The sequence below is a fragment of the Salminus brasiliensis genome, chromosome 22, assembly GCF_030463535.1.
Source record: "Salminus brasiliensis chromosome 22, fSalBra1.hap2, whole genome shotgun sequence".
In the NCBI taxonomy this organism is placed as follows: domain Eukaryota; kingdom Metazoa; phylum Chordata; class Actinopteri; order Characiformes; family Bryconidae; genus Salminus; species Salminus brasiliensis.
In genome coordinates this window covers 8,927,093-8,952,824 of record NC_132899.1, presented here as the reverse complement: position 1 = coordinate 8,952,824, position 25,732 = coordinate 8,927,093, and the positions used below count along the sequence as shown (strand labels likewise).

The 25,732-nt window shown below is 41.1% G+C and overlaps 1 protein-coding gene across 23 annotated transcripts in view; it reads left to right on the top strand.

The window, feature by feature from the left end:
* The window catches only part of ryr2a (ryanodine receptor 2a (cardiac)), a 256,694-nt gene extending 236,403 nt beyond the window's left edge, over positions 1-20,291 (top strand). For 22 of the 23 annotated variants that reach the window (XM_072666833.1, XM_072666821.1, XM_072666832.1 and 19 more), the window contains 9 exons: positions 17-150; positions 983-1,043; positions 2,890-3,036; positions 3,241-3,375; positions 9,180-9,336; positions 11,188-11,252; positions 14,662-14,762; positions 16,485-16,536; positions 18,255-20,291. In XM_072666833.1, coding sequence (XP_072522934.1) covers positions 17-150; positions 983-1,043; positions 2,890-3,036; positions 3,241-3,375; positions 9,180-9,336; positions 11,188-11,252; positions 14,662-14,762; positions 16,485-16,536; positions 18,255-18,350 — 948 coding nt within the window. In that variant the 3' untranslated portion in view covers positions 18,351-20,291. The remainder of the gene's footprint in view (positions 1-16; positions 151-982; positions 1,044-2,889; positions 3,037-3,240; positions 3,376-9,179; positions 9,337-11,187; positions 11,253-14,661; positions 14,763-16,484; positions 16,537-18,254) is intronic. The other variant, XM_072666834.1, reaches the window with a different exon arrangement.
* The last annotated feature ends 5,441 nt before the right edge of the window (positions 20,292-25,732 follow it).

Sequence of the window (25,732 nt, the reverse complement as noted above, 5' to 3'; positions counted from 1 at the left end):
GTGTGTGTGTGTGTAGGTGATGGATAAGTACGGAGAGTTTTACGGTCATGATCGAATCAGTGAGCTGTTAGGGATGGACAAAGCTGCTCTGGACTTCAGCGACGCCCATGAGAAGAAGAAACCCAAGAAGGACAGCTCATTAGCTGCTGTGTGAGTGTGTGTGTGTGTGTGTGTGTGTGTGTGTGTGTCTGTGCGCATGTTTACTACCTGGTTGCAACTAAACACTAAACCTGTCACACAGGTACAGCAGGGGTTTTCAGATGCTGTCCAAAAGTTTCTTTTCTTTTAAAATCAAGGGTAGAAATAGGAACTCTTCTGGTACGGCTTTGCACTAGAGTTTGGAACATTGCTGTGACTATATGATTGCATTAAGGCACATGAGCATCAGTTCTGGATCACAAGGTGTTTGATGGAGCTCCATCAGTCCAGAGAACACAGCTACACTGGTCCACAGCTCAACGCTGAGGAGGGGGGGGGGGGGGGTCTATCTACTTATTTATGTCTTACACTTTCTGCCCAAAAGTATCCAGTGTATAGACATTTGGCCTCTTTTTAGTGCATGCATGTGTGTAGTCAGGTTTGCAGACCACAGGTCAGTGTTCCAGTGTGCCGGATACCCATTACACTAACCCAAATAAACCCAGAGGTCAACACATACTGACTCCAGCACCTGGAAGATATAACCCACAACCTCCCCTTCTGTCTCATCCTCCTCTCTAAATATGAATGAGGCTGGTCTTTATTTTTATACTTTGTTCAGCAGGGGGCAGTAGCGATTAATGGTTGACGCTTGCCAGCCAGAAATGACCGCCTAAGAAATCTTCCACATTCTCTTCTCAGGGTTTCTGCCTTGAATCATTTTTATATTGCACGTATGAAATGTGAAGTGATGTGGTGATGATGGCGATGATGAGCAGAGTTTGTTTGCCTGGTCCTCTGTTTTTCATGCACCTGCTGTTTCTCCTCTCTCTCCCGCTGGCAGATTGAACTCAGTGGACGTCAAGTACCAGATATGGAAGCTGGGAGTCGTCTTCACAGATAACGTAAATGAATATCTGTTATTCTGCACAACAGGGTGTAAACTCTGATCCCATATTGACTCCATTAGTTTAGGATTCTCTGCCAAGTGGTTTAGTTCGTTATGAAATCTTAGGAGATAATACAGTGAAAAAGATGCTACACATTAAAGTTAATATTCTTACAATCTTTTGTTCATATTTGATGTTTTCCCAAATGTAAACATTTATGTATGCAAATGAGGTGTGATCTTATTGAATATGGTTCAGGTCATTTTTGTGGCATGAAAGGGATTTATTACAACATACGTCTGTAATATCTTTCAGAATAGGGTTAAAAATGAACATGCATTACCTAGAGAGATCCAGTAAGCCAGCAGTATTTGTGGAAGTGCAGTAGTTATTACAAAAGTAGTAGACAGATTTAGATACTAGTGCTGCAACAAACCACTATTTTTACAGTCGAATAATCTATTGATTAATGATTATTAAAAACGAATTATTGGTCGATTATTCAGATTATTAATCGCTGAGTTACCAAATAACTCTGATGTAGCTAGCAACTTTTTAAATGATATTATATTATATTATGTTATGTTTTTCTTGATAATATAAAAGATGAATAAAACTCCAATGTATTTTTCCTAAATTTAGAACCAAAGATGCACAAAGTAGCAATAAAATATAACAAAAGTATTTTTTTTCTGAATCAGCTAAAAACAAAACAGGGAAAAAATTGCTTCAGTTTGATTTGCATTACTGCTTTGTTTGTATTAACCCTCCTCTGCTAGCAGCGAAACCAGCCATCTAATTGGCTCTTTTTTGCCAGTGGCCAGTCTTCTTATTTATAATGTCTCTGGGTTAACGATATTAAAGAATCCTCTTTTTTACACTCATTATTTCCCTGTTATTGTAATTAATAATTTTACATTTTAAGTCTCCTCTATGGCTCACCGCCTGCCAGAATTGTTCATGTAGAGAGAGCTCACCTATTGGATATTCACAATGTCCATGTTAAAGTCTGCATGAGCCAAGACTAAAAATGTAATATTTAATTTCATTTAATTTTAATTGTATTAATATTAAACATGGTTGAGTTTATCTGCATGTCAAGACGAGAAAAAGACAAGAGGTAAGACAGCTATCCTGACCTCCTTACACCAGACAATTACGATGATGGGAGCGTGCTGCAAATCTAGCAAGTGTCTCGCATTTTTTTTCCCGACATTGGAAATTTGTCTGTGACAGTGAAATCACTGTGAAGAAGTCTCTGGAGGCGGGGCTTAGAGGAGACGGAAGCCAGTAATAGTCCTCTAAGTATTTCACGGTTGCATGCACTGTAAAGTTGCAAATTTTGGGAATATACAGCAAATTATGAGGGAAAACACGCTGCAGTAACCATATTTGTGTGGAGTTTACAATTTCAGAGAAGATGGATGTTGTAGATGTGATTAATCCAAAAATAATTCATGTAATTCTTTTAAACACACAAATTATTCCAATATAGACAAAGAAAATATCAAAAACACTCTGAGAATTTTACTTGAGCTAAAAAAGTCCATGCTTTATTTAATATTACTATAGTCAGTGTTGAGGTTTTCTAATATATGTATTCCGTACCTCTCAGGCATTGATAGCACTACAGTTTAGCTGAATATACTGATGTGGATAACAATGAATAAAAGCTAGTGTTAATGAGCTTGCATAGTGTCATTTGCATAATGCTAATTGTTGCTGTTAGCTGCCATTAATTATTAATCACATTCGCATTTGGGTTAATGATTCTTGAAAATGTGCCTTTAATTGCCTTATATTACTGTTAAAGGTCTCTCTCCCTTTCTCTCTCGCTCTTGCTCTTTCTCTGTGTTTGCAGTCTTTCCTGTACCTCGCCTGGTACATGACCATGTCCATATTGGGCCACTACAATAACTTCTTCTTCGCTGCTCATCTGCTGGACATAGCCATGGGCTTTAAGACACTGAGGACCATCTTGTCTTCTGTCACTCACAATGGCAAACAGGTACGACCCGCTGTCTCTTTTCTGAGGCCTGAAACTGACCCAATACAATCAGGCATGACTGAGGATGGCTATTAGTGGCGCAAATGTAATGTTACAATTTATAGTCTGTCAGTGTGGGTTATTGTAACAGGCTGCAGCTAGTTATAACTGTCCTGTGACTAGCCTGTGACTGTGTTTCTCTTTCCCTGTGTTCATTGTGTGTAGCTGGTCTTGACGGTAGGCTTGCTGGCGGTGGTCGTCTATCTCTACACGGTGGTGGCCTTCAACTTCTTCCGCAAGTTCTACAACAAGAGTGAGGACGGAGAGTCTCCAGACATGAAGTGTGACGATATGCTAACGGTACAGTTTACTACAAATAACAATTGCTAATGACAACACTGCTTTACTCAGTGAGTGTGTTCACATGCACTTCATAACTACAGAACAGCAGATTTTGTCAGTTATCTGATCAACGTGTGTACATGCACTTGAGTAATCAGATAATGGCAAACACAGAAACAGACCGGTCATAAGCCACGGCATGTCAATTAGTTGTTGCAGCACCAAATGTGTTAAAACATGTTGGTGAATGTTGTGGTTATAATATTATGTAATATTGCAGAGTAACACTCTATTACATAGTACACTTCAGATGCTTTATCCATACCTAACATATCTTTCATTTTTGTTCAGTTGAACATCTAGGGTTGACCTGGCCCTCACCAGAATTTCACTAGATACACTATAAACTGTGACCCCAATGTGATCATAGTGGTTAATAATATATAATATAATAATGTGGGTCTTTATAAGACTAAAATGCACTTTTAATTAATCACATTTAGTTTCACTGGGTGTAATTATTAGTTATATTTACAAAAAAACACTATCCTAACCTAAACTTACTCCTGGTCCTAATTCTAACTCTAATCCTAGCCCTAATCCTAACTTTACTCTTAATCCAAAATCTAATCCTAACCCTAATCCTGGCCATAACACTAACCTTAATCCAAAATCTATTCCAACCCTAATCCTGGCCATAACCCTAACCTTAATCCAAAATCTATTCCAACCCTAATCCTGGCCATAACCCTAACCTTAATCCAAAATCTAATTCTAACCCTTATCCTGGCCATAACCCTAACCTTAATCCAAAATCTATTCCAACCCTAATCCTGGCCATAACCCTAACCTTAATCCAAAATCTAATTCTAACCCTTATCCTGGCCATAACCCTAATCTTAATCCAAAATCTAATTCTAACCCTTATCCTGGCCATAACCCTAATCTTAATCCAAAATCTAATTCTAACCCTTATCCTGGCCATAACCCTAACCTTAATCCAAAATCTATTCCAACCCTAATCCTGCCCATAACCCTAACCTTAATCCAAAATCTAATTCTAACCCTTATCCTGGCCATAACCCTAACCTTAATCCAAAATCTAAGCCTAACCCTTATCCTGGCCATAACCCTAACCTTAATCCAAAATCTAATCCTAACCCTAATCCTGGCCATAACCCTAACCTTAATCCAAATCTAATTCTAACCCTAATCCTGGCCATAACCCTAACCTTAATCCAAATCTAATTCTAACCCTTATCCTGGCCATAACCCTAACCTTAATCCAAAATCTAAGCCTAACCCTTATCCTGGCCATAACCCTAACCTTAATCCAAAATCTAATCCTAACCCTAATCCTGGCCATAACCCTAACCTTAATCCAAATCTAATTCTAACCCTTATCCTGGCCATAAGCCTAACCTTAATTCAAAGTCTAATCCTAACCCTCATCCTGGTCCCAATCCTAACTTTGCCCTTAATCCAAAATCGAATCCTAACCCATATCCTGGCCTTAACCTTAATCCAAAATCTAATCCTGGCCCTAATCCTAACCTTAATCCAAAATCTATTCCTAATCCCGGCCTAAGACTAACCTTGCTCTTAATGCAAAATCTAATTCTAATCCTGGCCCTAATCCTAACTTTATTCTTTATCCAAAATCTAATCCTAACCCATATCCTGGTCCCAATCCTAACCTTAGCCTCAACCCAAAATTAAAATTTCTATTCATAAAAAACCTCTCACAGAAATACTCAACATGGTCAGTGATTGGTCAGGATGCTCTCAGCACACAGTAAAAAGCATCGTGGTTGTTCAGGGGGCTCATTTGCATATTTCACCTTTCTGAAATATCAGTACTGCAAAGGCCGCCATCACATTAACATTTCACAAGGTATTTGCATTGGCCTTTGCAAACATTCATTTGTTTGACATCTCCTGTAAATAAAAAAAATGTGGTTGCCTTCTACAGTCACTATAGGAGCCTGATTGACTCCCCTCTGGAGGAACGTTTGCGTTTGATTTCCTGTTAATTGCCACAGTGTCTTGCTGTGATAGTATGAGCGCTAATTGTGCTGTATATGCCCTGACACTGCTCGGTGCGTTGATTAGGGCTGTGATTGCCCCGGCCCGTCCCAAACGCTCCCTTCATAATTAAGGCCTCAGAAAGGTCCCGAGCAGCCAACTGGAACAATGGCTTAATTAAGTGCACATTGTTTCTTATTGTCCCGAACAGAGAGAGAGAGAGAGAGAGAGAGAGAGAGAGAGAGAGAGAGAGAGAGAGAGAGGGGTGGGACAGCTGAATGCAATTAGAATCAAAAGGGAAGAGGTACCTTGGTCCTGCTGCCCCTAAGATTTTTACGGCAAGCGTTGGGTTGCTGGGCCGTACCTGTGTGTGTGGTGTTTTGAGTCTCTGTTCGCCCCAGTCCTTATTTAACAAGTCAGTTCTGTTTATCTCAAACTTTCAAAAGCAGTTTGCTAAGACATGTTTTCAAAAGTGAACTAGTAGATTAAATGTCTGCAGTGTGATTTAAATTTAGGGTGGAAAATGGGAACAGGCCTGAAGTCACTTGTGATAAAACACTTGTGTTTAACAAGCCTCGTTTTAGTTAAAGCATGGTTAGAGTGTGTAACTGTGCCACATTTGGAGGTACCAGCATCCTCGAAACCAAACTCCAATTCGAATGGACACATATTTATTGCTGTTCTCTGGAATTTACGTTTTTCGGCCTGGCCTAATATGAAAGGTGACACACAGTAATTGGACGCTTGCCAGGAGTGATCAGTCTAGAGCGTTCTGCAGGAACACTGCACAGCACTGCACAGTTTGGTTAATTACCTGCTCCATGCCCAACTGATATGGCTATGGAGGCTTTGATAATTAGCATAGGATTTAAAATAAGTGGACTATGAGGAAGAATAATAATAATAAGAGAGAAACTCCCCAAGAGCATTAGAAAGAACCATAGAGAAGAACCAAGACGGGACCAGTTCCCTGAGCGCATGAGAAAGAACCACTGAGATCAACCTAAACTATAAACTAATAGGAGAAATCCTAAGAGCATGAGAAATAACCCCAGAGAGGAACCAAGACTCAAAGTCAGACCATGATAAAGAATGACAGGTAAGATTCAAGACTCAAAAGAAAAACTCTAAAAGACCATGAGAAATAACCACTGAGAGGAACCAAGACTCAAAAGGAGAAACTCCCAAAGATCATGAGAAATAACCACTGAGAGGAACCAAGACTCAAAAGGAGAAACTCCCAAAGATCATGAGAAATAACCACTGAGAGGATCCAAGACTCAAAAGGAGAGACTCCTGGGGCTCATGAGAAATAACCACTGAGAGGAACCAAGACTCAAAAGGAGAAACTCCCGGAGCTCATGAGAAATAACTACTGAGAGAATCCAAGACTCAAAAGGAGAAACTCCCGCAGATCATGAGAAATAACCACTGAGAGGAACCAAGACTCAAAAGGAGAAACTCCCGCAGATCATGAGAAATAACCACTGAGAGGATCCAAGACTCAAAAGGAGAGACTCCTGGGGCTCATGAGAAATAACCACTGAGAGGATCCAAGACTCAAAAGGAGAGACTCCCGGGGATCATGAGAAATAACCACTGAGAGGAACCAAGACTCAAAAGGAGAAACTCCCGGAGCTCATGAGAAATAACCACTGAGAGGATCCAAGACTCAAAAGGAGAAACTCCCGCAGATCATGAGAAATAACCACTGAGAGGATCCAAGACTCAAAAGGAGAAACTCCCGGGGCTCATGAGAAATAACCACTGAGAGGAACCAAGACTCAAAAGGAGAAATTGAGTAAGAGCATGAGAAGTGAGAGGACTGGTTTATATAGGGATGTGGGTTTCTCATGTTCTTTACTTTTGGGGGTCTTTACAGTGTGTAAATCTAACCCTGCTTTGTGGAGGGTGTAATTTAGCCCGGCTGAGTATCTGTAATCTGTAGAAATATCTTCTCGAGTATGGTTAAAACGTGCAGGAGACGTTTGAGAACATGAGAAGATGACTAATGAGCACATTACCATGGTTTCACTACATAAAAGGTCTCTGTTACATTTAGTTTTACCCCACTCTCCCTGACATACCTTATATATACTCCTGAGGGGTAGAGGCTGGAGGGGCATGGTTGAGGTGCTGCATTTCATTTCTTGTGTTTCATGATTGTCTCATGATGTATCAAAAGCCCACTGGCATCATTATATCACTCAGTCTCTACTATAGCGTTCGGGGCGAATTGGCCACAAGACCTCGTCTCGGTTTAGGACACACAGAGACACAGAGGAAAGGCTATATATGGGGTGGTGAGACAGTGTTCACATGTGTGTGCTGATGTGGGGAGAATGCACACCGACACAGGAGTCATAGTAACACTCCACATCTCTCTACTTTAATCCTGCCAGAGCCAGCCACCCATGGCATTCAATTTCCATCTCTCTCTCTCTTTCTCTCTCTTGCACGCACTTTCACAATCTCACAGTCTCTCTCCTATTAAGGTCAGACAGTGTGTGGTTCTATGCTACAGTAGTGCAGATTGTCATCCTCCAGGAAAGGTGACACAAGGCTTAGTTATGAGGAGGACCACTGCCCCAGCTCCAAAAATCCCTCACACTGACATCTGAAAGGCCTTTGGACCATGTGTTTTTTTTCAGGGCACTTACAGAGGTGAGGAATGTGATCAGATGTTCCAACTGCAGTAATAAATAACAATAGTAATTTCCTAGGACAGAACATTAGTGAGCTTGTGTGTTGAAGTGGGAAGTAACTGCAGGCTCCTGCAGATGAAGCCATAGTAAGAAGGAAGTAGCTGAATCTGCAGGTGTATAGAAGCATACGGTCATACAGGTCTACCAGCAGTGGCAGAATTCCCAGTCTACATGAAATTCTTTTATTCAGGCATGGAATTGAACCTGGTCTGCTGCCTGAAGGACCTAGTAGTATGCCAGCTGTGCACAACCAGCACACTTTGACATCCATTGATATAGCTGTGCTGTATTACCACTGAACAAACAGGTTTGAATAATACAACCTGTTCAGTTAAGAGATTGTGGCTTTTCCCATAGCATACTCCAGTGCAGGAGTCATTGTATCTGCTCCTGGAGGGCCAGAGTCAGCACAGTTTATTCATGTCCCTGCTCAAATACCTCTGCTAAATCTAGTAATTAACCACTGCTTTGAAAATCAAGTGTGTTTAAACAGGGATGTGTTGGATTACAACCCTCCGGGACCAGAATTGATGACCCTTGCTCTAAAGTGTTCTAGCGGAGAAGCCTTCATGCTCTTTGAGAACAAAGAGAGGTGTAGAGGTTTGCGTAGTGTGGTGAGTAACAACACCGCCTTCCCTGCGGCAGACTAGGAATCAAATCCTCAACCGGACAAACACACCACACGAAACCAGTGAGGGTTAGTGGGCAAGTCTCCAAATGCTAAATTTACCTGCCTGTGTAACACGATTCACATGTAAGTCGCTCTGGATAAGATCTTCGGTCAAATGCCATAAATGTAAATAACAGTCCTTTACAGAGTTCTGCACCTACTGTTTAAACCCAAACTATGCAGAGGTCATTTAGTTTACACAGGCACTGGGCTCTAAAACACCCATCAGTTTAAACCTGTGTTCTCTTGGAGCTGTAAGAGACTTTCTGACCACTAGCCTGCTGTGACCACATGTGGGGCTGGCCACTTTGTTACAGCACAGAAGGAGAATCAGAGTTGCACACACTCCTCGGTAGCACCTGAGCTTGCTCAATTCTCTACTAAATTTTTTTTTATTAATTGTTTGTGTGTTTTCCCTGCAGTGCTATATGTTCCATATGTACGTTGGTGTCCGTGCTGGTGGGGGCATCGGCGACCAGATCGAGGATCCAGCAGGCGATGAATACGAGATTTACCGCATCATCTTTGACATCACCTTCTTCTTCTTTGTCATCGTCATCCTGCTTGCCATCATTCAGGGTAAGAGTGATGGGCTTTAAAGGGGAATTTCCCCAATTTATCCACATGTCTGAAAAATGTAGGCGAAATTGGGGAATACTACAAATGTGCAGTAATCCAGGAGGAAATATACGATAATTATAATAATGCCACTCAGTGTCTGTTAGCTGATGTTGGTGTTCTCCATTGTAGTGGGTCAACTGTACAATGATGCTGTGTTATCTCACTGTTATCTGTAAACATGTGTCCCTGAACACTGAGATAAATAGAGAAGTTCAGTGCAGTACAGTACAGAGCACTCAAAAAAAACTCTCTCTGAAGACAAAGACAAGGACAACCACAATTACTATTAGTGCTGGAATATGATTTCCGCCTTTAACCCATTTGTGCAGTGAACAGACACACACATACTAGTGAGCAAACACACAGTGGAAAGTAAGCACAGTGCTCAGGGAGCAGTGGGCAGCCATTGCTGTGGTGCCCAGCAAGCGGAAAGGGTTAAGGGCATTGCTCAAGGGTCAACAGTGGCAGCTTGCTGAACCCACAACCCTATCATGAATAGCCAAGTGCTCTAAACGCTGAGCCACCAGTGTGACCACTGTGGCAATAAAGACCGGGTTTACTCAAAAAAGGAAACTCAAATAGATCTTAATTCAATTCAATTCAATTCAATTCAATTAATTAATTGAAAACTTAAAACCAGTGGGACAAGCAGTGCTGCTTTCCTTTAAAGGCTAACATTTTATTCACATTTAATATAGATTGGTATTTTGCTGCACATCCCTTCTTTTGGATGACAGCTGGAAGTCTTCCGGGCAGGGAGCGTATGAGCTTTACACAACTGATGCTCAGCCAGGCTTGTTGGATTTTCTCTTTTGGGTTGCCAGAGCGTGGCAGCTTTTGAACACGCCTGTCTCTTTCCACCACTTTAGTGCACTTTTCACACTTCAATTTGGAACTTTCAGTCTGCAGTCTTTTTCACAGATGTTACGTTTAATAAAGGCCATGTTTATGAACCCCAGCATTAATGGTGTTACGCCAAGCTAAACATACACCACATCTCTGTCTATATCTTTATGTTTGAATGGCCCTTGTTTATAGCCATTCTGTAACACTGCTCTAAAATCCTTCTCAAAAAAGTCAGGTTTGTCTCAGTGGCAGTTGTAAAAATGTGCTATTTTATATGTAGGATAATCAGCTGAGTGTGTGTGTACATGAAGACTGGCCTGTGTGACCAAAAATGTTTGAAAACATTATAGTTTATATGTACTATATACATATATACACTATATGTCCAAATATCTGTGGACAGCCCTTCTAATGAACACCTTCAGCTATTTTCAGTTGAACCCATTGCTGACACAGACGTGCGAATGCTGTAGAGCAGTACTGCCAATATAATAGGATTCTCTGGAGCGGATAAACATGAACGTATTGGCACCATGCCTAATACCAGAAGTGGGTTAGAGGAGTATAAAGCCCCCCAGCACTGAGCTGTGGAGTAGTGGAATTGTGTTCTCTGGAATGATGGTTAGTGCTCCATCCAGTACTTTTGGGATGAGTTGTGGAGTTGGTGATGAGGTGGGGTGGTGATCATCCAACATTCTTACTTACACTAATGCTCTTGTCTCTGAATGCAATCAAATACTCAGAGCAGTGCTCCACAATCTAATAGAAAGTCTTCTTCCTTGGACAGTAGAAACAGTTATTCCAACAAAAGCAGGATAAACTCTTTAATACCCAATGATTTCCTAAGAAAGAATACATTAGCACGTGTCCCAATACTTTTGTCAAAACAGTGTAGTTTTAAGTATTAGCTTTTAAATTAGTTTTTGGGGATTTTAATGTGTTTGAATGTGTATGTGTTTTCAGGTCTGATCATCGATGCATTTGGTGAGCTTAGAGATCAGCAAGAGCAAGTGAAAGAAGACATGGAGGTGAGTACACACACACACACACACTTACCCACTTTGCAGATATCTGATGTTATTTCCTTTGAACCTCGTCAGCGCAGTCTCAAAAGCTTTACATCACCTTCGCTGACGTCTCCTGTTAAACTTGAAGCTAATTGCATATTTAGTGGATGTCAGGTCGCTGTGACCTGTGGCTAATGGGCTCTGACTGCTTCAGTGAAGAGTTACAGCCCGGTAGATGTGTCTCTGATAAAGAGGTTTTACAATGAGTGAATTTTTTTCCCCAATGTGGCGGCTCTGCTGTTGGGCTAATGGAATGAGCCTGTTCTCGCTCTAATGACTGTAATTACCAGCTGTGTCTGTGACATCACTGCGCTGAAATTTAGCTTTTTCCGTTACTATGACGCCGACCTGTTTCCAGACATGGGTCGAGCTGGAGATATTTATTTTGAGAGACATAGAAAATTTCTTTTTCAATTTAGCGGCGCTGTTCTATAAAAAGGTCATATGTGGTTGCCCTATTTTATAGCAGTGATAATGATGAAAATGTGGCAAAAATAGTCAGACAGTCAGCTTAACACAGCAAGACTGAGCAGCTTTAACAGTTGCTGTTCACTTCTACCTTTTTGCCATATGTGGGCATTAAAATAAAATACAAAACTGATCAGAAGTTTGGAATCATTTATCATCAGAGATGGACAGATCAGTGATTTGGGTGACGATACTCATCACCTTTCAGTAAGACCAGCCAATCATGATACAGATCTAGGGGCAGATGGTCCGAGAATCGCTAGTTTGCATAATAGGCCTTGCTCTCTCAAGGGTGGGTTGATGGCAGTTCCTCCCAAAGTCATTCCTACTGTGCTGTTGCTCAGCAGAGGCGTCTGTTAGCTGTTGTCTCAGAGCTGGGGAGCCATGCTTTCCTCATAGCCTGCTGGCTGAATGGTGGGCACTGGCTTCACATGTGTCAGAAGAGACATGTGCTAGTCTCACCCTCGTAGTGTTGGCGCGGAGGTGAAGGCTAGCATTGTGATAGAGATGGGGGGTAATTGGCCTCACACCTTCGGTACAAAATGGGGTAAAAATAGAAATTCATTATATAAAAAAAAGCTCAGAGTGTCATTAGTGTTGGTGTTTGCCAACTCTGCTGTGTTCTGGTACTCACTGTATTGGGCTGAGTGATGCTTTCGAAAGGGGTATCTGGTTAGTGGTGTTAAAAGTGAGCTTCCCCCAGAAGGCAGAGTTAGTTTTACTCATTCTACAAGTATGTGAGTTCGAGTCATATAATCCCCCAGTCTGATGACATTGTATCAGCACAGTATCAGACCTGGGCTTTAATGGGATTCTGCAGCAGTCAGTGAGGTCCGTATTGGCATCTAGCGGTTGAATGAGAAACTGCAGTGGGCTGTGACCTTGCACAGAGCTGCCCCAACTCACAAAATATGGATCATATACTAAAACGCTACCGCTATGGTCCAGGGGGCGTCGCAGGTTCCGATCTCAAGCCATGCTGCTTTACCATCAGCCAATGCAGTCCAGGAGAGCACAATTGGCCGCAGTCTCTCCTCTCATCCCTCCTGAAGCAATGTTGGCCAGCACAGGTGCCTGTTAGCTGGTGCGGCAGTGCTGGGGACCCGGTGCTTTCCTCAGAGTGGGTCGGCTGCCCGGCAATGCAGGTTGAATAGAGGGGTGGCTTGCTTCTCATGTCCTAAGTCCTTAGTAATGGGTGCATTTTTAGTGCCAGGAGATAAAGAATGTCTTATGTCTCATTCTGATTTCAAGACCCCAATTCTGTTTAACTGAATTGACTGAGATTAAAAAGAGATCTTGAGAAGACTCTTTTCTCTGCGATAGAAGCTTTGCTGTAGTGCCAAAATAATACAATACTGTTCAACCTGATCAGAGGGACCAGTCCCATGCCCCCAGCTATCTGTGCTTAACTTCAAGATAAGGATGTGACTGGGGATTCTGTGACCAGGGGATATTAAGATAAAGAGACAATAAGTCCAGGAGAGGACTTTAGTGCATTGCCCACTGCAGTTTTCACAGTAAGCTCTTAATATCCCAAGGACTTGTTGATCACTGTTTACCCACAATTCTGTACTTAAGGTTACACTTAACATCTTCTAGTGCAACAAACTGTTGATCTAACAAATTAGCTCATGAAAGAACTTTAGGCTTGTCATGGGATTAAGGTCTACACTAGTAGTGGTATTATCTCTGCTGATACAATACAGATGAGGCAACTTTTAGCTCTAAAATTTTAATAAATAAAAAAAATCTAAATCTAAAAATATTAAGTGAAACCAGAAAGGCATGAACCAGATTATTAGCTGTGTGTTACTGCAGTGTTGATTGGTCTGATTGGTCAGGGAGAAGAGTCAGACTATAAGATTATAAGATATTAAACACTAAAAACACTATAAATCATCTGATCTAAACTGTGGGGCTGCGTTATTTATACAAACACAAATATCAGATCGGTATCGGCTGAGCATCATGAGACTATGATCAGATCGGGGCAAAATAATCTGGCCGGGATATCCCTAGTTCTTATTCAGGAATCTGACACCACACACAAGGGACATATATATGTGAATAAAACAGTATGTCAGTGGTGTGAGAGCATTATTAACAGTTTACATGGTGTGATGTTTTTAATCAGCACTGTTTAGAATAGGAAACAGTTCAGTTCAGTAGGTTCAACTTATTGGTCTAAAGTAATGGATTTATTAATGACAGCTATGAATTTATGAATTTATGAATATGACAGCTATGAGTTATGAATAAAGTATTGAGGCTGTACCACATACTGTATTTTGTGAAGGAAGCAAATACCACATAAGAAAACAACCAAATACTACCTGCATAGTACCTGGTACACAGAGAGTTAGAGTAAAAGGAAAAGCAAGCTGGGGCTCCAAGTGGTCCAGCAGAATGAGGGACTGTCCCTATGACCAGAGGATTGCTAGTTCGAATCCCGGTCATGCTGCTAGCCCCGGTCTTGCTCCTTCTAGGGTGGGTAGATGGCACATACACTGGCAACTGCTGGCGGATGCATTGGAGACGAGTATGCGGCGCTTTCCCCCCGAGCGTGATGGTTGACTGGTGACGTTGCATCGGCAGCAGTTTGGAAAAAGAGGTGCTGGCTGGCACCCTTCACCCTCCCAGTGTCAGAAGCATTGCATGTGATGGGGAGAATTTGTATAGGTTGGGTAATTAGCCATCCAAATTGAGTCTTTTACTGTTTCTGCACTCATTCTCCCTCCAGCTTGCTTAAAATTTTGGTTTATGCAGAAACGGCGCTGGGGTGTGTGCTAGACACGTAGATTTTGAAAAGCTAAAGGGTCTTTTCAAGTTCTACAATAGTTCTTTTCTAACATCTAACATTCCTCAAATGTGCCAATCTGCTGTTCCTCTGCTTCTCCTGCAGACCAAGTGTTTCATCTGCGGAATCGGAAATGACTATTTTGACACAGTTCCTCACGGCTTTGAAACACACACCTTACAGGAGCACAACTTGGCCAACTATCTGTGAGTACTGTGTGTGATGTGTGTGTGTGTGTTTGAAGAAGCTAGAGAGAATTCTTTTAAACCTTAAGCACTTACGACGGGATGGCTGTGTGAGCGAGAAACAGAGAGGCAGAAGAAAGTGAAGGGACGAATGTGATGAAATTGATCACCTTATGCAGCTGGGAACATCAGGCCGACACACTGTGTGAATTAAGAGCATGCGTGTGTGTCTAGGCAGTACAGAATATTAATATAACACTTCACCGAATGGCTCTACAGTGAGAGTGATGACACACAGCATGTCAGTCTGAACCAATAAGACAGTCTAAAGTCTCTCTAAAGGCTGAGGAAGGGTGTGTTAATTGCCTCGTCCCTCCTGTGCGTCTGAGCATGTCTTAACCAAACACACACGTTTTGACTCTAGAGAAGGGAAAATGGGCTCAGGGACACCTCTCGATGAAACGGTTCATGTTTTATTTTTCTCATTTCATCTTGATTTTTATCAGGAGAATATGAAGAAGAAGAGTTTACTGAATATTCAAAACGGGGTTCGTTCTAATGAGGACCTTCAGATGAAATGTGCCAGTTATTAGAAGCGAACATGCTGCGCTAGATATTGTGCTGCTTTATACAACAAACTCAAGACTAATCAAAAGCTAATCAGACAGACATATTAATTTTGCACAGTGAAGGTACTGCTCTTACAAAAGGACTGGAGCTGGAGTGATGGAAATCAGTTACTTTGAAGTTTGAGGGTCGTAAACCATCAGTTGATCAGTAGGTTGCATTAGTAAATTTTGAACCCACCTGTAGTGGCCTTCTGATGTCCAGCATCAAGTTTTGATTTGAACCCTTTTGCAAATACGTCCCCACTGATGGGATTTGCTCTGGCAGGTTCCTAGTTACAACAGTACCACCCATGGGATTCGAACCTTCAGCTTTAATTCTACTGTTTTTTTAAATCCATCTGTTTTTCTATACTGTACATTGTGAGTCTAAAACGTGTGAATGTTGCTCGCTTGAACTCTCAAAATACATTCCTATGATGTCTTTCCCTCGTTAGCGTTACTCGCTAAAAGACAACGTTAATCATTCCACTAATCGTCTCATTTGTCCACCGTGTTTCTACTACAGCACTGATTATTTTGCTGCACGGTTTGAAGTGTGATCTTTAAAGTATAGAAGTGTGTGGTTTGTGACGAAGCCATAGTGAAAAATCTGCCTGATTATCCTGTAGAGTGGGGAACACACTAATTGGATTGGGTTAGTCTTACAGGGGAAAGTGGAGTAATGTAATTATTACCAGTGTTTCCTCAGACTTCACACTTCTGCATCACTGAAGGTTAAAATCTCAGATTATATTAATCCCATGTAAATATTTCATTATATTCTGTGGACAGTCAGCTTTTCTGAGGATGGTTACTGACAAATTTACATTGAACATTGAATACATGTGAACAGTCACAACTGGGTCATATAAAACATATAGGTCACTAGTGATTGGGCAAATTTTAGATTTTAGAAGTAGATTTGGTAAAAAAAAAACTTGTGTTTAATATTTACTGATATTGAATACCGCCCAGCTGCAGACCTGAGTCACAGGTTTAGTTTCATGCAAAAACAAAGAGGAAGGATTATCTTTAGAAAATGTTCTGAAAGTAAGATTTAATTTTTCAGGTCAGCAGGCAGGCGGAATGCAGTGGCGCTGACTGAAATGCTAATGCTTTTTTTCCTTTTATGCAGGTTTTTTGTGATGTATCTCATTAATAAGGATGAAACGGAGCACACAGGCCAGGTAACCTCCCAGTTCATCTACTGTCAATCAAACAGCACCCACACTCTCTTTATCTCTCTCTCTCTCGCTCTCTCTCCCTCCATTTGCCACTTGTAGTCTCTTGCTGAAACTTTGTGCATCTGCACAACCTATCGGCATGCTTTTTTATCATATTAAATATGGTTACAAAGTTATACATTTAATAACACCATTTAAAAAAATATATACCAGTCAGCCATAACATTAGCACCACAGGCAGGTGAAGTGATCAACTTTGATTATCTTCATCTACAGTGGCTCCTGTCAAGGGGTGGATATACTAGATACCCAGAGAGTAGAACGTCAGGCAGGTCTTATGTTTTTTTTCCTGGTATGCAGCGATCAGTACCTACCAAACGTTCTCCAAGAAAGGACAGTCGGTGAAGCAGTTGCATAGGGTCATGGGCACCTAAAGCTTTATTCATGTGATCCATGGAGGCCCCACCATCTCACAACTTACAGCACTTAAAGGATCTGCTGCTAATGTCTTGGTGTCAGACACCACAGGACACCTTCAGCGGCCTTGTGGAGTCCATGCCTATATGGGTCAGATCTGTTGTGGTGGCACAGGGGTGACCTAGTCAGTATCAGGCAGGTGGTACTGGTACTAATGTTATGGCTGATCAGTGTGTAAACTAGAATAGCATAACATATTAAATATCTAACTGCAACAACATCAAATGAATACAGCATAAGATATTAAATTGAAAGCTGATTAAGTGTTTTAGGCATTTTGATATATTTATATTTATATTTAGATATAATACATAAATAATGTTTACTCAGAAAATACTCTTAGCTAGTTTGTGTCGGCTAGGCTCCAAAAGATACCTCTAAGCTTAAATAATACTAAATACAAAAGTCAGTATGGAGACCACACTACACTTCGCCCAAGTCCACTTGAAAGAGGTGGGTCTTCAGTCAGCGAACAACTCTGCTGTTCAGACACCCAGGGGAAGTTCAGTCCACCACTTCGGTGCAGGACAGAAAAAAACCCTGGATGCTCGTCTTCCGTGGATCTTAAGGGATGGCGGTCAAGCCGAGTCGTGATTGAAGCTCGGAGAGCTCTTGGTACAGATCGGCTTTTGACCACTGCCATGAAGTATGGAGGGGCTGGTCCGTTCTTGGCTTTGTAGGCCAGGGTCAGAGTTTTGAATCTGATGCCTAGCAGCAGCTACAGGAAGCCAGTGAAGACAATATCCTCTCCAATATCCAATACATATTACAATAATACAATTAGATGGAATCAGTTATTAATTTAATAAAAGCCGAACTAGAACATATTAATAATAATAATCACTTCCAAAAAAGAGTCATTTTTCACTATAATTTCCTATACCTACAATAACCCAAAGGTTTCCATATACAGAGAAACACTCAACAAAATGACAAAGGTTGCACATAGAAAAGAAACTGAGAATTACAGAGATAGAAGAAATAAAATAAAGTGATATTCCAGATTTTATATATTTTGGAAGCTACACCACAATTATTTTTTTTATTTAACCAAACCCTCACCTAATTAAAGAGTAACCATTCAAATGACCAAAAATTGTGAGCAGCTGTTTGACGGGCAGTGTTAGAAACCCTTATTAATCAGTGCCTAAATGAGCTGATTTGATTTGATTAAGTCTTATTAAACTGCCTTCTGTCTTGGTCTCCTGTCTGTTGGTCACTGCCGCTTCTCTGTGCCGCTGCAGGAGTCCTACGTCTGGAAAATGTACCAGGAGCGTTGCTGGGAATTCTTCCCGGCCGGAGACTGCTTCCGCAAACAATACGAGGACCAGCTCAACTAACACAGCCTGTATACATATACACACAGCCACACACATGTACGTGCACACACACACACACACACAGAAACATAGCCACACACACACACACACACACAGACATACGTACACTTGCAGAGACTCTGGTCCCTTGGACTTCCTGTTTCTCCGTGGCGGATGCGGAGGAGGGACCAGGAATGCTTTTGAGATTCTGTACATACTGCTCCACTGTCTACCTGTACCCAGAGGAACACGCTGGGACAGAGAGCGAGCGAGTGAGAGAGAGAGAGCGAGCGAGAGAGAAAAAGAGAGACGTTTGAGTCTTTGACGCTTCTCCATTCTACATTTGCTTTATTCTATTCACAAACATAAGCAAAAAAAAAGAGAGGGGTGAGCGATGAAGAGGAGGAGGAAGCGCGTTCATCTCGAAAGGAGGAGAGAGAAAGGACGTGTGAACGGATGTGTGTGACGAACGAATGTGATCATCTCACTCATCCTTGGCCTCTTTGTATGTTTGTCAGGATGGAGGGATGAGGGTGAAAGCAGGGGTGATGTATGTATGGATGGATAGATAAACAGATGCAAAAAGGAAGGCAGGCACCCTGATATTGGCCCGGGGCAACAGAGGGGACACAGTGCCTTACCAAGCAAAGGGTGAGCTATGCAAGGTGGGATATGAGAGAGAGGGAGACTACTATAGAGGGGAATAGATAGCGAGTCAAGAGGGCTACAATGGGTACAGGCCTAATAGGGAGGGCATATGTTTAGGAGTGTGTGTTTGTGAGTCTGGACAGATGAGGTGAAACTGTAAGATGAAGAGAGGCGTTTTAAAAAAGTGCTACAATATAAAGAGTTACAAAGATATGAGGCTTGGGTGAGGTGTGGTGGAGTATGATTGAGAGTTGTTGTTTTTTTTTGTACCCCTCAGGACATCTGTTGGGTTTTTCATATCAGCAGCACCTCACCCTGTCTTGTTTGTTTGTTTGTATTTCTTTCTTTATTTTGGTAATGCATTTATGCAACAGCAGAGTTAACTGTTTATATCCAAGTTCTAGAAAACTTATCTCTGGAAAAAAAAAGAAAAAAAATCATTTTTTGCATGTTTATTATGCAAGTTTAAGAAAAATCTAAAGACGCGTTGCCTACGTCACACCGAAACGAGTTTTATAGGTTTAAGGTCATTTAAGGTATCTCTTATGCTATCCAAGTGTTGTGGGCTTTCTTGTATATTACAAACCCCAGTTGTCATCAGCCAAGAATACATAACTCTTTTGGTCCAGGAGTCTGTCCAGGCTTTCTCCCATGCCTCCCTCGAGACACTGTAGAAAACGTGCATCTCCGTCCAAATGGAAGTTTGACCCACGCCGAAGCAATATCCATTCAGGGAAGCCGTCCAGACTGGCCTTTGGAGCTCGGAAAATCTCGCTTCAAACCTGGAGGACCAACCGATCTCATAAGGAAGAAAGACCTGACATCATTTCCCAAGCTTTGGAGCACCTGATACCACGATCTGAGCACTGGATACGTGTATCATAAAGCAAAGTATTACTGCATTACGGTAGATTATCGCTTATTATTATAACTTCCCATCTTTAAACTGAACATTGCACTACTTTTTTTGGTTGTCGTTCATTCGTTTGTTTGTTCCATACCCTCGTCACCGACGACGAATAAGCGCTTTCCATATTTGTCTCACACGGAATAATGTGAAAACCATTGCAATAACAACAACTTCGGCTCAAGCCAATCTATATGATATAAGTGGAATTTTACTCATGTAAAGAATTTTGATAACAAAGATCATGGATTAAAGAAAAAAAAAAAACTCATCGGAAAATAACCTGTCACAATTACGTGTGCTGTTCAGAGTTGTGAATACATAACTATGTGTTAAACCTGTAAAGGAAACTCAAAGACAACAATGGACTTGCATGATTTTGAAAAATAAATTGCTTATTTATTGAAGGTTGTAGGGGGGGCGTGTTCTTGAAGTGCTCCAAATTAATGGGCATGACATCTGTGCAGCATTGTCACCTTAGATTCACTGCAGATATACAGATACATACCTTAATGGAGGCATATGCAGAATTGTCGATCACATTATGTGGACTCAGTGTCACTCAGTGAGATATGGCCCAGTCCTGGTCCACACTTTCTTACCTACTTACCAGGCATGCTGTGGAAGTATAGAATGACGATATGGAGATAAGCATGGCTTATATAGCTGAGACATGGCCTTACCTGACCCATAGTACTGTAACATCTGCTATCTGCGTTCTCAGAGGTAAGTTGGTGGAAAACTTTGGCAATATATTTAATGTACACTTATTGCTTAGTCCAAATGTAGTCGGACATCCAAGATATGTTGGTAACTCCTTCTTTTACAGTCCCTTAAGTTATAGATAGATAAGTATGAGATGCAAACTTGGGTAGCATGTTGAGTTACAAGACAGTCTAGGTAAATAGTGAATAGCAGAGTGGTCACCCTATTGACTTGTGTCTAGTAGTGTCTTAACTTGGAGGTATCTTTGAATTTTAGACTTTTTAAACTAGCTGAGGTTTTTCTTAAGTAAATAGCAAAGCACTTTTGTAAGTCGCTCTGGATAAGAGCGTCTGCTAAATGCCTTAAATGTAAATGTAAATAAGTCTACAATACCTGACAGGTTCAAAGTATTATCTAATTAAGTGGGAGGTACAAGCTCCAAAGTGCAGTATTCGAGCAGAAGGTACAGACAGAATTCAGACCTCTATTACTTTGAATGTGACAATGCTTCTACCTCTGCTCTTAGCAATGTGTCATAGTCCAGGACTTTGAGTTTGAAATTGACTCTGGACGGAGTCTAAATAGGGTTAAGATGCAAATGAGAGCCAAGACCGACAAGATCTTTCAGTTGTAATCCCTTTAATTCTTCACATTGATATCAGACTGTTTCCTCACTGTTATTATGAAATTCTTAGTTGAGATCACAGACTAAATTTGGCAAGACCGGTGATCACCATTACTTTTGAGTTCAGGACAAATCTGAGACAGTATGAAAACATCATCAGGGCTGAGTTAAATACTATACCCTAATATAGGCTCCCATTACCTGTTTAATGACAGTACCCTTATAGCTCCAGTGAGAGCTAAAGAAGCAAACTTTAGATACCAGACATAAGTGAAACGTAGAGGCCTATGCTCTTTAACAGTGCACTGTTAATTTTGGTCTGATAATGCTGGTACTAATACCGAAATGTCTGAGAATATAGAAGAATTGGAAGGTTATTTTTCTGTTAATATAATTTTAATTAACTGAAGTATTACCAAAATGTTACCAAAACTCATTGAAATGAGTCGCCTGACTGTTGTGGGAAGTCGCTTCGTGAAGGTGCTGCAAGCTCAGGAACTCCCCAGGGCCAGTAGTTCAGTCCATCACCACAATCTGGAGTGGTTTTCAACTCTTTGTCCAGAGGAGTTCTCCGGTCTGCTGAGCCACTTCACCACTGTCAGTGTTTAGTGTCATGCCAGCTCTTTATCTCTGGTCATGAAATGTGTTTACTCTGCTACCTGACGCTTCCATTAACCTGGAGGGCAGTTCCAGCAGCAGGTTGACAGGTAAATCAATGGCAAATCCCCAACAAAAAAAACGATCTGTGGTATGGTCAAGTAAGACATGCTTTAAACCTGCTATAGGTGGGTAGATTAGTATCTAAGGGCTGTGAGAATATCACAGTAAGAGTGCTGATCTGTCCTCTTATACACTTCGCGTGACGAATACAAAGTAAAGCCAGTGTTCATTCTAGATTTAGTTGAACCATTTCTCTTTTCTTTTGCCTCTTTGCTTTTCTTTCTACCTTTCTTTCTTTCTGAACGTTAAACCCCAGACTTTTACAGAAGCATCCCAGCTTACATGTGCATGTTGGGCCTGTATGGTTAGCCCAAGTGGACACCAGAACATTCTGTCCTCTGAGTTTCATGTTGGCACCACATATAAAGGGTCAGTGATGGGATTCGGAGGGATTAAACATGGGCCCCATTTGATTGTACTCGTAACATGGGCCTACAAGGTGGGCTGTAACAATGAGGGCCCGTTTGGGAAGTAAAAAGTCACATACTAACCCACTCAGAACCCATGCCCACCTGGAACCCACCAAGCCCTTGTTTATCTCCCTACATGAACAATGCTGGCTGAGATTATGTGAGAATGGGAATTTTTTGCTCTGGGGCTCCCCCTACAGGACACGCTTTACACATGCATTTCTGGACAAGCTGAGATATACAGAAGCAGTTGCTTTAAGGTAGAAATGCTACCTACTGTTGCTTAAAGTAAAGGTGTCTAAAATGTGACATTACAAAATTACAGTTAGACTCCCTGAGGTTTGCAAAGATGAAAGAAAGAAGAAAATCCACCAACCCAACATTTGTATTGTATGTCATGGTGGATTATCTAGTTTAAATAAAGAATTTGGATTAGAAAATCCATTAAATCTGTTTGCCCTTTGGGGTTCTAGTGTTGTAACCATTTATTGAGTCTCTATATTTTAACATTCATGTGAAATTAAGTTCATGTTCCATGTATCTGTAAATATCATTGGACAAAAGGAATGGGATAGAACCATGGGACAGAGGGGTAGGCAAATGAACTGGGAGACAACTTGGACTAATGTCTTTTGGGTGTCACAAAACCCCAATCACCAATAAAGTCAGTTATTGAGTCAGCAGAGCGTTGGAGACTTTCCTGCACTATGCTCTGAGCTCTGAGCTCAGCACTCGGCCCTGACCCCGCTCTGTAACTTGAAGTGGTCTGACACTTCGTAGCTGAGTTGCTGTGGTTCGGAAATGCTTCCACTCTTCAATAATATTTTATCCTATTACAGAAGCATGCTGGGATTCAGTGAGCTTTTTAGAACCACCCATTTTCACTAATATGTATAAAGGCAGATTGCATGGCTAGGTGGTTGATTTTATATACCAGTGGCAATGAAACTAAAACACCTGAATTCAATGATCAGGATGTGTGTCCCAATACTTTTGTCCGAATGGTGTAAATGAGTCCTATAAGATAATGGCATAACAGGCTGATGTCTAATTAGATGTTTATGTAATTCTACGCTGTTAGTTGTTTATACGTTCTCTATACATGGTCCTTATGACTTTATGGCCCATGCACTTTTCAGTGTTCTAGGAGTATTGATGATGCACATGGTATATAAGCACACAGTGATTGAATTTCCATGATAAAGATACTAATCAGTTTTCCCACTTTTTTTGTTTTTACCACACAGTTGTGACCTTTCCTGTTGTCCTTTGCTGAATATGAATGTGTATGCAGCTGAGGGTGTCCTTGCTATCTCCACTCTAATGACAATGAACATTATTTACTCCAGCCACTGCAGTGACCAGTAACTCCTCTGGGATTGAGGTGACTGTGATTAAGGTCATTATGTGGTTAATTGGATATGTTAGTGCTATTGGTATAGTGTTACAACAGCGTTTTCTTTGGGGATTCTTTGTATTCAAACAGTGAAGACGGGGGTGATTAGCAGGTATTGATTAGCCAAATGATTAGGGTAATGTGTGAGGGCTAATACTGGCCACACTTTGGGATTCAGATCTGTATGAAACTTCATATCCATCCTTCTACCCATCAAGGTTCATATCTGAACTGATAATTTCTACTGAGATCTTTTAAACAACACAAGCTTCAACGTCCACAAACCTGAACGATTATCCAAGTGCTGAGGAGCACACAGGTCACCCAATTTTGTGGACGGTGGAGCGGATTGAGGCCAGTGTTTCAGGGTGCTCCCATGTCTGTATTACCTTCTGGCTCTCCCTTTATGGGTCCTCACCTGTGAATCTTGGTTCTTCACAAGGTTTCTTCCTTCAGCCCTGAGAGAGTCGCCTTTGGCTTTCTCACCGGGGAGTTTGGGTTTTTATGTTTTGTTGATCTCTTGTCTTTTTACTGGATTCCTGTGAAGCTGATTTGTGACTAGGTCAGTTTTTAAAATCACTATACAAATGAATTTAATTCATTTTCCTATTCCTAAACCCATTCCAGATATTAGAACAAACAGCCATTGCTTTGTCTTATTCTGATAGCATTTTTACTTGAAAAAAGAAAGAGTAATAATTCATTCTTGACCTAAGCAGAATTATCTGCCAGTAGAATAAGAGAGTATCACTGGGTAAAATTACTTAAAATTAGTAAAATATCTCAAAACAAGTTAAATAATCAAAATAATACTGGACCTTATTCACCAGTTGTTCCTAAGAATGGATAGGTAGGTAGGTAGGTATGTAGATAGATAATACTTGTCAGATCAAAGATCTGAAATTTGTCTTGCACAAGAATAGTAGCTCTGTTAGAACACAATATATTAACATCACAACACATAAAAATACAACATTATACAATCCATACAACATATAATTACTCACATTTTCCACCTTTGATAATTATGGATTAATCTCTTGCTTTAATTTAAGGATTGACCTAAACTTTGGAACACTGAAGCATCGTCCAGATGGAAGAAGTACATATTCTCTGTTCAGGAGAAGTAGAAAAACACCACATACGATTGTACCATTCGCCAGTGCTTTCCTATTTGGGATTTGTTTAGTATATGAGGACAGTGGGATCCATCATCATAAGAGCAGAGCTGTGGACAATTCTGTGCTTCAGAAGCAAAACACATCACATCATTTTGTTAGGACAACATAAATTTCAGAGCAAATATTTTGTTATCTTATTGTTATTGTTAAGAAGATATTAATGAATGAGGCCCATTTTCCACTGTTTGCAGGGTCAGTGAGAATCTAGGTTTTGTCCAGGACAGAGGCAAGCATCGGCCACGTCCTTGTCTGAACTGGAAAGTCTCTTTCTGAAACTAAAACTATTCTGTAATGGGTTTCTGTCACGTTTCAGCTGGCTGTGTCCACAGCAGGGTGTCTTTTCACAGTTTCAGAACGAGCGTAGTGCAGAGTCCCATTTTGCATTCAAAACAATGCTCCCAGTGCAAGACTGCCTTCTTTCCCCCCTCAGCAAGTGGAGTCCACTGATAAGGGAAGTGGTGTGGTATGGTGTGATACAGCCATGCGATGATTTTTAACATGCATCCTCAAGCTCCGCTGCAGTATACTGTCCTGTCTGTTTGACAGATGTACAACTTTGAGAGACTGTACATTAATCCTGGTGACATGTTTACTTTGAAACACTTGTCCTTCTTTTGAAGTCTTCAGTTTGCGTCTGCTTTGTCTGCACAATTTTGAACCATATGTGGAATTGTATCATTTTACATGTCATTGCCATACTTAGCAGATGCTCAGATTCTGAGAGATACACAATTGTAGTCAAATGCCAGCTGTGTTCAGCCCTGATGAAATTTGCTTATTGAAACAGTTGTCCTTTAAACAGCTGTTTCGT